Source organism: Rutilus rutilus, assembly GCF_951802725.1.
Source record: "Rutilus rutilus genome assembly, chromosome: 12".
NCBI classification, from domain to species: Eukaryota; Metazoa; Chordata; class Actinopteri; order Cypriniformes; family Leuciscidae; genus Rutilus; species Rutilus rutilus.
Genome location: NC_140217.1, coordinates 27,451,621 through 27,469,674, shown reverse-complemented (window position 1 = coordinate 27,469,674; position 18,054 = coordinate 27,451,621). Strand labels below are relative to the sequence as shown.

General features: G+C 35.2%; 1 protein-coding gene across 3 annotated transcripts in view; it reads left to right on the top strand.

Annotated features, from left to right (window-relative positions):
* The window catches only part of mast2 (microtubule associated serine/threonine kinase 2), a 135,862-nt gene that overhangs the window by 94,056 nt on the left and 23,752 nt on the right, over window positions 1–18,054 (top strand). For 2 of the 3 annotated variants that reach the window (XM_084426140.1, XM_084426142.1), the window contains 4 exons: window positions 9,650–9,741; window positions 14,729–14,804; window positions 15,433–15,453; window positions 17,116–17,194. In XM_084426140.1, the coding sequence (XP_084282266.1) occupies window positions 9,650–9,741; window positions 14,729–14,804; window positions 15,433–15,453; window positions 17,116–17,194 (268 nt within the window). The remainder of the gene's footprint in view (window positions 1–9,649; window positions 9,742–14,728; window positions 14,805–15,432; window positions 15,454–17,115; window positions 17,195–18,054) is intronic. The other variant, XM_084426141.1, reaches the window with a different exon arrangement.

Here is an 18,054-nt window from a genome sequence, read left to right as displayed (position 1 = left end):
CCACATAGGAAAAGCTACAGGCAATGTAATAAGTATACATGTGGCAGCTTTGGGGCCACCATATTCCCATCTTTCGAGAAGAAAATTGGTCTAATTTAAAATTAAAATGACCGTGCACAATATTGATAGTACCTTGATTACAGGAAGGAATCTCAAGGCAGAAACGATCAGTGTCGTAATTGGCTTTCTGGCCAGCATTGATTCTGTCCGACACTTTTGCATCCCTTGAAACATGCTATTCCCATTGTTTACATTGTATTATGCTTGCCAAACCTCAAATCGGGTCAAGCTTGTTATAAAAGAGGCAATGCATTTGTTTATTTGATCATTTTCCCCCTCTCAACCTGTCCACAGTGTTGAGTGGGGTGGAGCGCTAGGTTAGCAGGTGTTTGCTCATAATTGCAGTGTTCAGTATTAATTGGCTCGTTGCATCTGCTCATGGCAATTATACCATTCAGCTCATGACGTTTCGCTGTATGAGCCCTAGACCGAAAACCACTGTTTTCTTCAGTCTATAAGGTGGATAATCCTTTGAAATGCTAACCAGCTGAATTTTTTTTTTCTAAATATATATATATATACAGTATATTGTATAAATTTTTTTAACTAGGGCTGCACGATATTGAAGACAAATGCAATATGTGATACAATAATGCTTAAATGTAAATTATATTTAAATATATTTAAAAACTGAAAATGATATAACCAACATACATGTTTCACTTTTTTTTGTAAGAAGAAAACATCCCTATAACTAATGCTGGGTACACACCAAAAGATAATCGGGCTGATTTTGGGCCGATTTCCCCCCTTCCGACAATCCTAGCTATGTCCCGATTATCTTGATGGTTTAACAGATTATTTTATCAGATTTTCCCTTGGTGTGAGGTGTGTTAAGAGTGTCCGAACCTGCTCGGAAGAACGTCGGAGCCGCTCCGATCGCGAATCGTAAATATTAAACATGTTTAAAATTTACGATCAGAAATCCTGATGTGTGGGGGGAACCCCGAGGACAAACGCGCGCACGCTCTGGAGATTATCACGTGAAACAAAACGATATCCAATCAGAAAGCGAGATGATGGAAGACACGGTCATTCTCTCTCTCTCACACACACACACACACACACACACACACACACACACACTTGCAGGAAGCTTAATGTTAAGATTTAGTATTCATAAGTATAAATTTCGAGGAAACAAGCCTTTGTTTTTCATTTTAAGTGCAGAAATTTTACAATACCTAAACACAATATTGGGTTTGAAAAATAAGAAAGCTGCAAAGTGCGTTTCAATCTGTAAACATTTTCAAATTTTTGTTTAACTTTTAAGTTTGTCACTGTTTATGTATATCTTTTTATGTTTGTTTATCGGCTTTACTCTTTGTACCCCCCTGACTGTAATTGTAATTCTTCAATAATAATCAATAAAAAAAAGATTAAAAAAAAAAAAGAAAAAAAAGAAGAAGCTGAGTGTTAAGGGATCAGTGAGGTTCTATAGAGGGATTACATAACTTTTTCTAAAGAGACAATAAATCCAATAAAGATTAAATAAAGACAATAAAGAATGAATATATTTCTGTATAAAAGGTTATATATAATGGTAGGTACAATGTTTTTTTCACGTGAATTTTCTGTGAAAATCATTCCAAACACTATCGCAATTTCTTCCTGCATGTTGTCCGTCATGCTTATTCTGAAGTCTCACGATATTTTGCGAGATTTCCTGTGTTCATAGTCGAGACTCTGGTTGAAAATCTGTTTGTGTGTGGTGTGCTGTCTTTGTCACATCATGGCACACCACACACTATAGGAGCAAAACGCTTAAATCTAGGATTTTTTGTCCTCATGTTTGTGGTCTGTCACATTTTGAAAATCTTATAAGATGTAAAAAATCTTTTGGTGTGTACCCAGCATAACCTATAGCATTACATAAAAAGTAAGTGTAATTTTTAACGTCAGTGTAAACCAGTGGGTTTAGGGTTTCAGGTAGGACTAAATTAGGTTTACTTAACAACAGAAATCGAATAATCAAATGTAAAAATAAAACACTGCTTAGTCTTCACTGTATGAATTAAATACTGATTCTTATTAAAGATACAAAAGTTATTCAGTCATTAGCAGTGAGTTTCTCTTTGTCTTTTGTTGTTTAATTAACATTAAGCACACAGACAGAAACAGGTGTATTAGGCTGCTGTCGAATCCAGTATATTGTTACACATTTGCTTTCTTTCTCGACTGTTAAGTCCACTTAAGACTTAACTGATTGTATTTACGTGAATACTCAGCAAGACAGCCATTTTGACATAATTTTGTGTGTATTTGGGTTTTCTGTGTGCATGAGTACTTTACTTATTGCATTTAATAACATTAAACATTGCACGTGTCTGTAACAGTCATGTGTCCAGTCTACTCTCTGCTGTCTGTCCTGTTCACTTTTAGTGATTTTTTTTTTTTTTTTTTTGGAGTATTAAAATCATGCAGTTATCACAAGCCGTTGCAAAATGCATATCGCGATATGAACATTTGCATTATTTCAATAATTTATTTATATATATATATATCGTGCATACATAATCTAAAACCTCTACGATGCAAGTAAATCACTTGCATATGCAACCAAATTTCACATTAGGTGACTAACAAATATCTTCTTTTGTGTTCAACAGAAGAAAGAAACTCGTACAGGTTTGGAAAAACTATCCCATTAAGTGAACGTAAACTAAACAGTCAAGAAAGACACTTCATGTGTAACACTATCAGTAAATTGTGTCCGTGCATTGTCTTAAAGTGACAACAGCCTATGATCTTGCTGCTGTCTATGTTTTTAATGTTAATCAAACAACAAAAATCAGTCACTGCTCTTGACTGAATAACTTTTTAAGGATGAATCTATATTTAATTTATACAGTGAAGACTTTGCATTGTTATTTTACATTTGATTACTTTATTCAATTTCTGTACATATTCTACCTCATCTGTATCTAACTACTGTTAGATCTACCTGAAAAACCTGCATTGTTTATTTTATTTGTGTCTTTGTTCTATTTTTTATTTGTGCTAGTGCTTGTAGTTTGATTATTTGTTCTTATTTTATTATAGACCGTTTACTTGTCTTTAATAATGTTTTATATTTATATTTTGTTATATTTATTTTGTTTGTGCATACCATCTGTTGATGCATGTCAATCTGTTTACATACTTAGGTGCGTTTAGAATTTTCAATGCAATTAGAAGAACATTTAAACACCTGTCATTTCACAGGGAATTTAAGTCATAGTCCTCAATGCTTTTATGTGCAGATGTGAAATAACACTGTCACAATGTGATAAAGCGACAAGTGATAAATGCCATCTCTTCTATGTAAAATCCAAGTTTGTCTCCTATCTATCCGACAAGACATTTTGTAAGTCATTGATTTCTGTTCCACTCACAGTGACATCTCCACATAACTTTAGCAGCAAATAGATTTTGATTGGCTGCAGGGTCCCCGTTGGTCCTCAAACAGTCTTAAAATGTCTTAAATTAATTTTAATGAAATTTCAGGTAATTAAAAGTCTTTATATTTTAAATGTATAAATCAAATAAATGTATGCACTACATGTTCAAGTCAAAACGCGGTGCTGTTGCACGTTCTAGGCTACATGCTTGCGGTTTCAAAACAGTTCACAAATAATGAATACCAAGCATATATGCAAAAAGGGATTGCTTAAGATTTACTGTTGATAAATTATGACAGTCTACACAATATGGTGTTTATATTGTTACATGTTGTAGATGGTTGTAAGAGTGTGTAATTCCGGATTATTGATAATTAAAAGTCCAACATTATGCGTTTCTTTCTATCTATCATTCTTTCTTTCTTTCTTTCTTAGGTTTGTAAGTAGGTTTGTTCTGCATGGACATACAGTATTAATCATATTTGTGCAAGTCTTAAAAAAGGTCTTAAATTTGATTTAAGCACTCTGCAGAGACGCTGTGGCTGTAATTATGTCTTTTTGCTTTTAGCAAGAACCGAAAAATTAGGCTACTTGTTGTTGCCTACATTTTAAGACATATTTAATACTTGTTGCTGGAAAACTGTCTGGACACAGCGTTATTCTGTTGCCTGGGGTGCAGGGCAAAGTAAAGGCAGTTTAGCTGACATTATCCTGCCCAGCAGTGTAGGGGAGTGTAATTTCCTTCTGCTATCTACCGAGACTCTAATTTCTCATGAATGAAGACCCTCTATTATAGCGTCTCATCTGGCTTTTCTATAATCAAGATCGGATCCCTCATCCTCAGGATTTATACTTAAGGCTATGTGTGCATGAGTGTGTTTTCTTATATGTTAGATTTTTACTGGAGTATTTGTACAATCTAATCCAGGATAAGTGAGTGTGTTGAGTGGATTATTTTTTGCTTAGTTCAGGTGACCCACTTTCAGAGAGATGCAATGTCCATTTGAACTGATGTAAAGTTAACACAAATTTCAAACAAGCAGTGCCTCTATTCACTAAGATGCATTAACAAATGCACAACATTTGTTATTAAACAGACGGTAAAACAAAAATTATAGACGCAAGCTTGGAGACACCAGATTCATAAATATACTTCATGTTCATAGTCGTTAATTGTATCCAAACCTAAACAAGTTCTACCAAACATAATGTCATTCAAAACAGCCCAAAACAAATCCGGTTCCACTCAAATAAGTCCAAAAGAAGCTTAATTCATTCAAACAAATGCAAATGAATTCAGACGGAAATGAAAACAAGCAAGTTTGGTCGCAAATAGAATTGACATTTCTTGACGTTTAGAAGCAATTCTCTCTGCAATTACTGTAATTAAGGGATAACTTTCTTTTCGCATGCGTGAACCCTGCAGCTGCACATGTTATTAGCATGTAAATTGCACCGGGGGTTTTTGCTGCCATGTTTCCCTTCCCTTTTATTTTCTATTGATGGAATGAAGTTTTAATGAGAACATGCAGCTCTTTTCAGCAGCATGCCTCCTGGAGTTTCACATTCAAGCTCAATTTATGGCAAAATGCACTTTAATTTTGTTCATTTTTGCTAATTCATGTCGATATCCACCCACACACTCACCTATAAATCGGGTCGTTGGCCGTTGTTTAGCTGCGTTAAACTTTCATGACAGCACTTACAGGTTGTGGCTGTAACAGTCATTCTCGAGTAAAAGTAAAAATATCTTTATTGAAAGTATCTCTGGTAAGAATAAAAAAAAAAAAACCTGCAAGAGAAGATTTAAAAGGTATAAGTATCTTAAGTATTAAATGGACAAAATAAATACAACAGAACAAACATTTACAAATGAACTAAACAGTTTTTTTAGGTTTTTCATGTAGGTCTAAACTAGATTTTCAGGCACAGAAATAGTAATCAAATGTAAAATATCACTGCATAGTCTTCACTGTATAAATATAGATGAACCCTTATTACAGTTATTCAGTCAAGTGCAGTGAGCGATTTTATTTCTTCTGTCTTTTGTTTGATTAACATAAAAAAAGACAGCAGCAGGAATAGTAGATTGCTGTCACTTTAAGAGCTGTACGGATACGATATACACATGCATCTTATCTCATGTTTACGTTCACGTAAGACATAACTGACTATGTTTACGATTTTTGTGTAAATATGTCCATGCAAGCTCAGGAAGACTTGAAAGAGTGTTCTCGTGCTATGAGACGTGAGTACCAAACTGAGAGACGCGGGTACTTTCACGTCTACGAGCGCTTGAATATTTAAATTGGCAAGGCTTAAAAACATGCAAATCATCAACTTCTGTGAAGATGCAGCACTGGCCTGATCGGGCAAGTGACAGTTCCGTCAACTGGCCCGAGTGTCTTTCACGCTGGCCCCGGGCCATCAATCAGTCCTTATTGTCAAGCCCTGAAAGGGTCATGAAACACTAAACTATATTTTCTTGTGTTTGTGTTGTACATTTTAAAACACAATGTAAGAGTTTGTTCAGCTGAATTTCAAAACTGATCAATTTTGAGCTTTTTGCAATATTTTTGTCTCTGGGCTTAAAATCTTTGTCGTCTACCAGGTTTAAAATCTGCATAATTTCTCACATTATAGTACATCTATGACTCATCAGTGTCTTATAATTATTCATGAGACTGTGCGTCCTTGTTTTATGAGAAGGCGGGTCACTAAATGATTCACGACAGCATGCATCACTTTTCTATGACAGACGCTTCAAACTGAGAGATCACATACAGTAGTTGAGAGACGTGTTTATGAATCGCAAGTCAGTGTTTTTCACTTTGCAAGAGTTTCATGGCATAAATTATCTTCTATAGACCCTGAGTCTTCGACACACACACACACACACACACACACACACACACACAGTCTATCAATGCTGTGAGTGTAACCCTTCTTCTGAGCTCCTTGATATAATTAAACAGCTTATGTAAATGTAGCAAAATAAGTCTCAAAAGTTATTAAAACTACAACACAGCACATTGATAAATATTTTCCATGCTGAGTACAAATGCAATTACATATGTATTTGTGTAATGCACTGTGAGCTTACCAGACCATGTATAATTGTTAAAATAGGGGATTTCATGACACTTTAAAGGGGTCATCGGATGCCCATTTTCCACAAGTTGGTATGATTCTTTAGGGTCTTCATTTAAAGTTTGTAACATACTTTGGTTAAAATTCCTCAATGGTTGCGTAAAACAACACCCTTTTTACTTCCTCAAAAACAGCTCTGTTCACAGCGACCCGTTTCGGTGCATGTCTCTTTAAATGATAATGAGCAACTGCTCATCCCACCCCTCTCTTCCATGGGGGGTGTCGACACAAGACACGTAAAGTGCTCCCTTAGTGGACAATATACAAATGGCTGAGAGCGTAAATATGCTAATACGGGAAATATGCTAATACGAGAAATATGCTAATAAGGGACAGTCCGTCAGTGGTCGTGGGCGGAGCATGAGCAATATGACATCATATTGCTCAGAAAATCCAAATGGCTTGATTATTGAGAGTGTTTAGATTTTTTTCATTGTATGGTGGTTGTCCATAACCATTGTGCAAACACCATATAAAAGTGAATTTTGCATCCGATGACCCCTTTAAGAATACGATTTTTTTCTTAGAAATTATATGTAGATACTTTTTAAGTAATTACAGTATAGCTCACAAGAGCATTGTTAAACATTGCACAATGATAAATCTTTTTTTTATTGTTTTTATTGGATTTTATTTGCATAGAGATATTTTTTTCTCAACCTTTTTTGCATCGACACTCAGATCCTTTTGCCGACGGCCACTGTCACTCATGTCTTTGAAAATGACCAGTTCTCATTGAAAATGTATGACTTGAGTCGCTGCAGATCCCTGTCAGTGTAAACGCTCTTTTAGATAAGACTACTTTATTGAAGCCCTGTTTTATTAGGTCATTAAATGGGACAAGTCTTCATTGTTAATATCAACATAAATCCATTGAAGAAACATTAATATTGCAGGTTGCTTGGTCTTGCTTTGACACGAACAGACTGCTCTACTCAGAGCATGCTGCTGTTAGATCTTTATTGTAGAGTAAATAGATGCAGTATAAGCCCCTCTGTGAGTAGGAGATGTGAGATTTCTTGATCGTAAACATTTTTAAGCACTTTGCGGTCAGCATGCACATCTTGGCAGACAAAATCAAAGTGCTTTTCTGATGATCTTTTACCTAACATCATTCTCCAAAAAAAAAAAAAATCTTTAAGCCAGCACCAAAAGAAAGCCTTTCTTATCAGGCAATTTAGAAGAAAGGCCTTTCTTTAAGTATTAATGTGCCAGCGTTAGCTTGTGAGTCATCGATTTTCTCCTGCTTTCTCGCTTTTTTTCTTCATCCCACCCCTCTCTTTCTCTTTCTCTCCATGTCTCCTGCTGTGACTCAACTCACTTCTGAGCCTCCATTACACACTGAGTGATGGCTGCCACTGTGAAAGTGGCGCAGGTCTCTGCTGTGATACTTACTCTTTCTGCAATACTGTTTGGACCAAGATGCATTCATGCAGTTATCCAGAAAATTACTAAACACTTTTAATGTCATTGTCATGGTCTGGAAAGTCACAGAACAGCAGTAACATACTGTAAAATGTGTGAAATGCTCACAGCTATGGACAATCTCCTGCAGTGTGTGGTGCAGATTTCTGTTTTTATAAACGCTCATACCCAGTGGGTATTTGGATTTGTTTTTTACTTGTTTTTGATATGACAGAATAGTGACATTTATTTTAAAGACATTTGAATAATGAATAATTGCTTTGAACGATGGGTAACACTTTATAAGTATTCAGTAATAAAGTATCCTACTTAAAAATAATTTGCAAACTATTAGTTTGTAGTTAATTCATAATTAATATATTGTTGTGTCTACATTGTTAATATATTAATAGGCTATACAAATAGTGAGTTATTCCTTCATTGTCACTGTAATTAACTAAATTATTATTGTTTAATTAGCTCATATGTAAAGAGTTAGATAAAAAAATATATAATAATAATTATGTTAGGAATAATTTATATCCAGCCGGTAGCTATCGCAGAATAACCCCAACAGGGTGATCAGGATGTAAGTAAGCTGTAATGTTTTAAAAATATATATATTTTCATTGGTTGTATTTATTTTAATTTTATTTAGTCTTAATTAAAATTATTATTAATTGAAAAAATTACAAAACATGCAATTGTGCTGCTTATTGTAATTTTTAACTACACCTTTTCAAAATGAACAAACAGTTTCAAGTTTGTTTCACAACCTTAACTACACAAAACATCATTTCAAGTCAGACACTGCTGAAAGTAATGCCTTGCCGTTCTGTAACAATTGACTGATTCTGTGAGTTTATTCAGTGAAAGATTACTTTTTTGTGTGACTCTTACAGTATGAGATCATATTTGTCTTAGTGTAGTCACTTAAGAGAATATAGCCTAATAAATACCCTGTCTTTCATGGAGCACATGCTTTTTATGTCATCACATTCAATTCAGACTGCAAACTCAAAACTGTGCATCATTATAATGTGGTGTAATGGATTGTAGATGCGAAAAGCAGTATTGGGATTTCTCTGTGATTTTTCTCATAGATTGCCTTTTTGATCGTTTGCTGTGCGTGTCAATATTTTGCTCACATCGAATTAAAGAGCTCTCATCCTTTACTTTTCACCACACTGCTCTCCATCTTGCGGTTCTGAAATCTCTCCTCTCTTCAATGGAGCGTAAGACTGTATAGTCCTAGCTGGAGGTCTCAAGGTTCATTTGAGCTGTAGGTGGCTGTTTTTCCCCCTGTCAGCTTGAGCTAGAGGCTTTTAGCATTTACGCTAGACGAAAAAAGAACAGATAATTCTGTGCACTCCCAGCCTCATAAAATGAGACAGGTTTGTGTGACCTGAATAAGAGAGTAACTGTCTGACACCACTGCCATTTCAAAGGGGAAGCAATTCCGTTCTTTGCTGTCTGTAATCTTTTTGAATGGGCATACTCTCATACTCAATACTTTACAATGTCTGTTTTTACATTTATTTGATCTAAAGATCGTCCTCTTAGTTAATGTTTTGGCACGATAGCGCAGTTAGTCTATTTAGTCATTATTATGCATAAGTGTATGAGAATAAGTGTATTTTGTTTCTTTTTTACAGCTGTCGGACCAGCAACAGAAAGAGTTTGATAGTGACATCCAGCACCTCTCCCACTCTGCCTCGACCCCATTCTCCACTGCACGGACACCCAGGTAAAATATATACCTCTCTTCCTTAAATGAGATGTGTTTTAAACCCTTTTGAGCTGTTTACCAAAAATACATGTTTAGGCCTTTTTATGTTCCCGATGTAAAGTCTGTTCCAAACAATAGGCAGAAACATTATGCTGCCTTATAAGATAACTTGTTATATATATATAAAAGCACCCAAGGTGGCGGACAGAGTAAATGTTGATTAGAAATGCATTTTTAGTACTGAAATGTATCAATAAACAAAGTTAAATCTTATTAGAAATGAACTTTTTCACCCTATATTTGTGTATACTATGTGTTTGTGCTATTAGTATCATGTTGGGGTACACTGACTTTATTTTAAGGTTAAGTTATCCTTTAACTGTAAGAGTTGATGCCTATTTAGAGCATTTCAGTAATTTTCAAGGTTTATTTTTTGTTAGCGTGTTGTCTTAGTAGGTAGCTGGCCACATAAGACAGTAGGCACTTTACTAGAGTCTGGACCAGAGCCATACAAATTGTACACACTTCACAAGTAAGACACACATGCTGTTCATCTTGTCACATAAAAATGGAAAGCTGTGTGGCAGCTGTTCACAAAATATTACTTTATATCTCCATAGCAACCATCTCAGTTTGCCATGGAGTAATTCAAATGTGGCGCAGGGATTTCTCATCTAATTCATGTGCATCATGAATAGATTGACAGTTGACATTTTGTAATGCAATTTCTCTGGATGCCTCCTTGTGGATTGGAAGATTTTTGCCTTCTGTCTTGTCGGAATTATGTCATTCTTTGTTTGAAAAATGTTTTATTAACCTGTAAAACGTGAGGCATAATCAAATCCATGTGTTATACATACGCACAAACTAAAGTAGTGTTTATGTAAGGAGAATATCGTTTTATGTTTTCATATGAGTGATTCTCAGTTGCCTTTGTGGTGTCAATGAGTGCAAGCAAACATTTTCATTATACATAATTGCAAATGAGGAGTACGCAAATGGCAAAAATTGGACATTAGATGTACATTAGAAGGATCATTAAAATAGCCAGCACTCTATGTAACCCAACAGTTAAAATATCATGATTTAAAGTGTAATTTCAAAGAACTGCTATGAAGTCAGCTAAAGAGCATTCTTAAGAAGAATATTTCACAAGGAAAGAATCTATGGGTGGCCAAAAGAAGCCATTACTCAAGAAACACCATGTGAAAACACGTCAGGGATTTGCCAGTAATAACCATATAGTGACCCTTTTATGATGTAGGAAAGATATTTTGTGGTCAGAAGAAACCAAGATATAGCTTTTAACTGAAAACCGATATGATTTACTTTGTGCAAAATCTAACACAGGCCACAAAACACCATATCTACAGTGAATTATAGTGATGGTAGTTTCCTGCTTTGGGCACCTGGCCATTTTATTAACAGAAAGAAAAATGGATGGTGCAAAATACAGGGAGTGCTGCAGTAGAACCTCTCAGTCCACTAATAAAATTGGAACTTGCCTTTTTTTTTTTTTTTTTTTTTTTTTTTACATGGCAGTGACCACAAACACCAAAAATATGATAGTTATTGGTTACAATCAGTTTGCTAACATTAATTCATTAGTCTAGTTATTATAAACTAACTATGAACAATAACCGTTTTCAGCATTTATCAGTGTTTGTTTATAAATGTACCATTGTTTTATAATTATAAAACTAATTATATTAAAATCTTTCACTTTGAGTTTAATAAAAACATAAAACAAAAATTTACTTTTTTTAATTGGTAGCACTGGTGCTCTCAACCTTTAAAAAGTTAGAAGCACCAGCAAAAATGTAGGAGCACCACAACTAAAATGTTTATATATACTAAAATGTTAGGAGCACCACACCTAAAATGTTGGGAGTGTGGGAGGGAGAGTTTTAGTGAAGTAGTTAACCAAGACGAATCAAGGGCTGGGTATGAGATATGTAGCAGTGTGCTTTTTATCTTTTCTCTTCAGCTCTTTTCATTTTGCACGCTAGTTAGCTCCTTGTCACGTGACAGCGGAGCGCAGTGAAAGGGAGTGATTGGCGGCTAATATTAACCAACCTAAAATCTGCTTTAAAGTTAAGAACGTAAAGATGAAGTTTAGTTGGTTATGTGATAGAACAGTGGATTGGTCACTGTGTCAGCTCACAGCAGGCACATTCTGTGCAGTAATTGGCGAACGTTTTGTAGAGAAATTAAAACAGGTCGCACCTCAACAATTATTTCCGGGAGCATATGCGACCAAAATGGTTGCAGTTTCGAGCCTTGGTGTCACAGCAAGTTGTCACAGTAATGTTTTGATAAAGCTGGAGCTGGTGAAAAAACACTTTGTTAAGGTGCTGCTGCTCTGGTAGGTGTATCCCCTGAGCGTGATAGAGAAATGGAGAGATCAGCTGTCAAAGCCAGCAGGAGATCAGCTGTCAAAGTCATCTCTCTCTCTCTCTCTCTCTCTCTCTCTCTCTCTCTCTCTCTCTCTCTCTCTCTCTCTCTCTCTCTCTCTCTCTCTCTCTCTCTCTCTCTCTCGTGTGTGTGTGTGTGTGTGTAGAGAGATTAAGGAGATGACTGATTGTGTGTTTATAACTGATCTCCAGTCATGAGCACACATAAAGCGCTCAGATCATGCTCACACTGTTCAGCCGGGCTCTTAAAATGGTAAATACTGTGCTGCAGTCCTAATCATTGACGTCGGCTTGTCAACTCCATCTTCTCACTGAATTACTGTATTAAACCATCAGCACACACAGTACAGTGCGTAAAGAGACAGCAAAAAGCTTAGTTTGTCACCACACTAGCATTGTAGAATAAAGATTCAGGATTTTTATATTAATATTGTACTCCTGATACAAATCACATGAGGAAACATTGTTTGTTTTTGTCCATACTGCATCACTCAGTTGTGTGCTTGCAATATTTAAATCTAAAAGGGAACATAAACCCAAATGCTGCTTCATTTTAAGCACTTCAAAGCCATTAGCAGCATTTTAATGCGACTGCCAACAAAAGCGGCGGAGGCTAAATTATTTCAAACTCAACTGAGCACAATCAACAGGGGGTATGCACTGCTACACTGCACCCCATTACAGTCTGTTTCAGGAAGCTGTTTGCCAGGTTATGTCACCAGCAGCACAAGATTTAAATACTGCACTCAGTGCTTTATGAATCATTACACTTAAGACAAATAGATCTGAAAGAACTGGAAAGCACTCACTAATACTGTGATGCTGTTGTTTCAGTAAGCATATTAGATTGATCTGTATAGAACATAATTGATCACTATGTGAAAAAAAATGAAGATCACAAAACATCTGATGTTTAACCTTTGTAAATTCCAGCTCTTAATTGTCTATTTAAGAATTTTTTTTTTCATAAATGTTATTGTATAATTTTATGTGATTTCATTTTCTATTATTATTATTATTTATTATAAATTCGAATAACATTTATTTACTATGTTTATTCATTAGCATTAGTATTTTAATATTTATCAAAGTGTAATAATATTCTATCTATATCTAATATTATTTAATTGTATTTTATTTTTATTTTTTTCTGTGCAGTACTTAATATTGTGCAATATATACATTCATATTATGAATGATCCAAGGATAAATTAAGCATGCAGTTATGAAGGATGTCGAGTAAGATTGACGAAATCGTTGCATTCATTCCTGTCACATTTAAAAAAATCTGTTAGTATGCTGTTTATTTTCACACATGAAAACACGATTTTCACACAAGATTCTGCGATTTTCACACTGTCATCCAAAAAACTGATCCGTACCACATCCAGCTGTGGTGTGAACGTAGCATGTGTAATTCAACAGGGTGCTGATTAGTTTTCTTCTCTCAGCTGTGTATCATATGAGAAAGAGTCTGCTTCTCTTCAGCTAACCCTTCATCCTCTATAGTTTTCGTGATGAAAAATAAGCAGATGTTTCGCTGTGTAGCACACCATTATGCCTTTTCCTACACTCTCCATGATGGGATTCTCCTTGAAATGAATGCATCTCCGTGACAGATCCACACCGCTCCGTGTCCCAGTCCAGCTGTGCGCAGCTGTTCCTACAGTCACTTCCTGACAAAGAATTATGCTCTCATTAATATTTAAGATTTGGCACAGGCCGCTTGACGAATGCATTAATGCATGATTAATGCATGGGGGATTGTGACTCGAGCTGCACTAGACAGTCCAGATAGAAGCACCCCGTTGCTCGCATTGACTGGATTGATTGATGATGCCTGGATCTGTGCTTCTTAATTCACACATGACTAGGAATAGTGGTTTTTAGATCATCTAGTAATATTAGTCATAGCAGTTATGCATGTCTTAATCTATAAGCTATGCTCTATGTAATCTATCCTAAATTGTGACTTAAAAATATACCATACTGTGAGCCCAGGCTATGAAATCTTCTTGCCATTTAAATATCACTGGAATAGAGATAAAGAGTTTTAGCAAAAGCGCCTGAATATGAATTGGAGCTAATCAATTAATCAGTTAATAAAAAAAAGGATTCTTTGCGCATGGTCTGCAAATCATTTTATAACGCTCATTATGAAATATCACTCTACTTGAGGTATTTTTAGTGGAAGGGGCCCTGTTGTCTAAAGCACTTAAACACTGTGAGTGCTTCACATTCTACGCACTAATCTATTCGCAGAGAGCTATGCAGGAGAAAAGAAAAGACCTGTGATCAAAGTGTGTTTTATCCATGTACCTCTGGTCTCAACACAGCCTACATAAGAAGCCCACTCTTCTAAAGGGTTTTGTTATCTTAAAAGGGCTTTGATGAATAAAATAAAGCGGAAAGATTTTAGCAGAAAAGAAGAGGTAAGGACCGTAGGGCAATTATGTTTACTTATGATGGGCATGATGCCTCCTAGTGGTTTTTTCCCAGCAGTTATTTGTACCCGTCTGGCCTGATAACGGGTAGTTGAGCTTAATTGTTGTGAATAATTCCCTAAATGTCAAGTTTTTGGTCTTTTTCAGGATCCAGCCCATTGGACAGTCCACGCAATTTCTCCCCAAACACTGCGGCCCACTTCTCTTTTGTGCCAGCTCGCAGGTGAGTCACAGTTTATCAGCATCTTATAGAACAAAACATTTAATTGTACAATATTTCACATTCTGTGAGTAAGTTCTTATAAAACTTTTTACAGTCTTTATCGTGTTTGAGCAAGTACTGAGCAAGAAATCTCTTTGCTCTTCTTGCAAATATTGTTGTCATAGTTTGCCTTTCATCTGCTGGTTATTAAGCACCCCACTTTCAATTCATTTGTAATCCTTCACTGTGGCTCTGAATAATGACACCAAGAATGTTAATGAGTAAATCTGAATTGGTAATTGAGCAGCAAAAGATGGTAATGCTTTAACTACTGGGAGAGAACACAGAGCTGATGACCCCAGGCTTAATTAAAAAGATTCGTTTGAATGTCAGCCATAGAGCAAAGACCATTGAGTCATCCAGTCCAAATCGCTCATGGACCAACAGTGCCACCTAATGGACAAAGTACAGCACACTAATGTTACAAAGACAAGAATCCAATTCGGGTGTATACGAATTCCACATTTAACGTAAGGGAGAGCTGAATCTGCTAGTGTGAGTGAAGGTCATGAGAAAGTAAAAGATGCACATTAGATCAGATGCCTTCACAGTAGCATCTCTTTTTAATGCTGTACTCTCTTCCATACAGCCATGGACACAGGGCTGACAGGTAATAATTACCCCGCTTCCCTTACAACATCATTTCCTGTGTCTGCTTTGAGCATGGCTGTTTACACCAAACATCATGTTTCCATTTCATTAGAGCTGACAGTCAGATGTGTTTAAAAACATCTCAGACAACTTAATTTATGTATTGGAATGATAAATTATTAATCATCCCAACTCATTCAGCTTGACTGTGTGCTTAGAACTGATATCCAATCTTCAAAAATATTCCACAAGTTTCTTGGCATAAATGAAATTATAAATATTCTCTTTCTCTCTCTCTCTCTCTCTCTCTCGCTCTCGCTCTCGCTCTCTCTCTCTCTCTCTCTCTCTCTACTCAAGAAAACATGTAGCCAACATTTACCACCTGTTTACATCTTTTAATTATATATATATATATATATATATATATATATATATATATATATATATATATATATATATATATATATATATATATATTTAATGTAAATGTTGGCTACATGTTTTCTTCTGCAATATTTTCATATCAAAATTATTTAAATTAAAGATGTACTCTGCCATTCAAAAGTTTGGGGTTGGTAAGATTTTTCATGTTTTTGAAAGTCTCTGCATAAAAAAACAGTAATATTGTGAAAGATTATTGCAATTTAAAATAACTGTTTTATATTTTAATATGCATTTTATTCCTGTTATAGCAAAAAGGGAATTTTCAACAGCGATTACTCCAGTCTTCAGTGTCACATGATTTTTCAGAAATCATTCTAATATGCTGATTTACTGCCCAAGAAAATTCTTATTATTATCAATCTCGAATACCATTGTTCTGCTTAATATTTTTTTGAAAACCAAACATTACATGAATTTGATATGAACTTGACATGAACAACTCTTCATATTGAAGGATTATTTGATTAATAAGCATTGAATTTCTTACACAATGTCTTTAGTGTCACATTTGATCAATTTAATGCATCCTTGCTGAATTAATTTCTTTAAAAAAATCTTACTGACCCCAAACTTTTAAATGTTACTGTATTTTTTAATGTCTTATTTGCTACAGTTGTACCTGTGATTATTAAAATCATTAATGTCTTGTGTATGTTTTGCACATTGTAATCAGATAGATACAATCTATAGTCAATACTCGATACTGTAATCTATAGTCAAATAGATTATGCAAAATTCCTTGTGTCCAAGTAAAGGGACGCTTACTCTCTGCTAAATTCCTAATATCATTCATCATTGATTTATGTGTTTGAATGATATTTCAACGTGTTGCAGTTGTGTGCTAAAAGCCATCAGACCACGTAGGGTGAATTCACACTGTGCTATTTATTTGATCTGCGTGAAAAGGCTTCATATGCATATCTGAAATAAAAGTAAGTTCCTGTATGGGCAGTTTAGCCATTATCACAGATGCTAAATGGCTCTCATATGCAAGCCTTATTTAGCTGCACAGGTGAATTTAAAAATCATCGTCATTGTTTATTGTTCAAATGTTAGGTTTTGTGAACATTTTAATCTGTGGTGCTTTATTCTGCTCTTATTGTGTGATTTTATTGTTGTTCGTCTGAATGCTCCTAATGCTGTGTATGGCACTATCTACTGGTCCTGATACTTGCAAGAATATCAGCAGTGATGTGTCAAGACCAGATTTTCACCTTTCCCTCATCCACACTTTTAGGACGGATGGTCGTCGCTGGTCTCTCGCCTCTCTGCCATCCTCTGGCTATGGAACCAACACCCCCAGCTCAACAGTCTCGGTGAGTATCTGTGTGTGTTTGTGCTCATGTTCTTTCTGTAGTCCCTCCGTGTTGTATCAACCCCCAGATATATGCCTCACTGTTTGGTATTGCATTTGATCCCAAGCCTTAACTTGCCCGGAAGGTTTATCCTATTGACCCTACAGTGGGATAAACTCTAGGCAAAAAGCAGGTCCCCTTAGCCTGAAGTAAAGCCAGTAGCTTCATATCAATGCATTCACTTCAAAAGAGTTCTGTCCCTGAAAATTGACTGTAACTCAGTCTGGCTGCTGCTTTCATTGGGGAATCAGTTCAAACCGCACAAGCCCCATTAAAGTCTCTGCAGAAAGATGAAAATACATTTTCTAGTTCAGGCCAAATTTTTATTCTAAAGGCTGCAGAGATTTTATTCAACTCAAAGCATAAGGGGAAAAAATCTACTGATTAAGAACTAAATGTCTTAAGAAAACTCTTAACAAATGTCCAGAAATAAAAAATATATATATATATTATAATGAAAATAAAGCCTATTGTTAGGGTCATTAAGATTTTTTGCTATGTCATAATATTTTAATGGCAATTATCATCATGTAGTATAATTATAAGTTATAGTTTAATACATATATTTGTATTAAAGTAATAATGTCATAATGCAATTAATGGTCCTAAAATAGGTTCCAATTTCTTTATGCAAAATATAATTAGTAACTTATTTTTTATTTATTTAACTTGAAATATAACCTGGACATTTTCTCATGATTTTATTATTTATTTATTTATTTAAAAAATAGAAAAAAAGAAAACTATATATTATAGTTAAATAAATGTATGTATTTATTTTCAATATTTTTCCCATTTGGCCTGAATATTTTGAGGAAAAT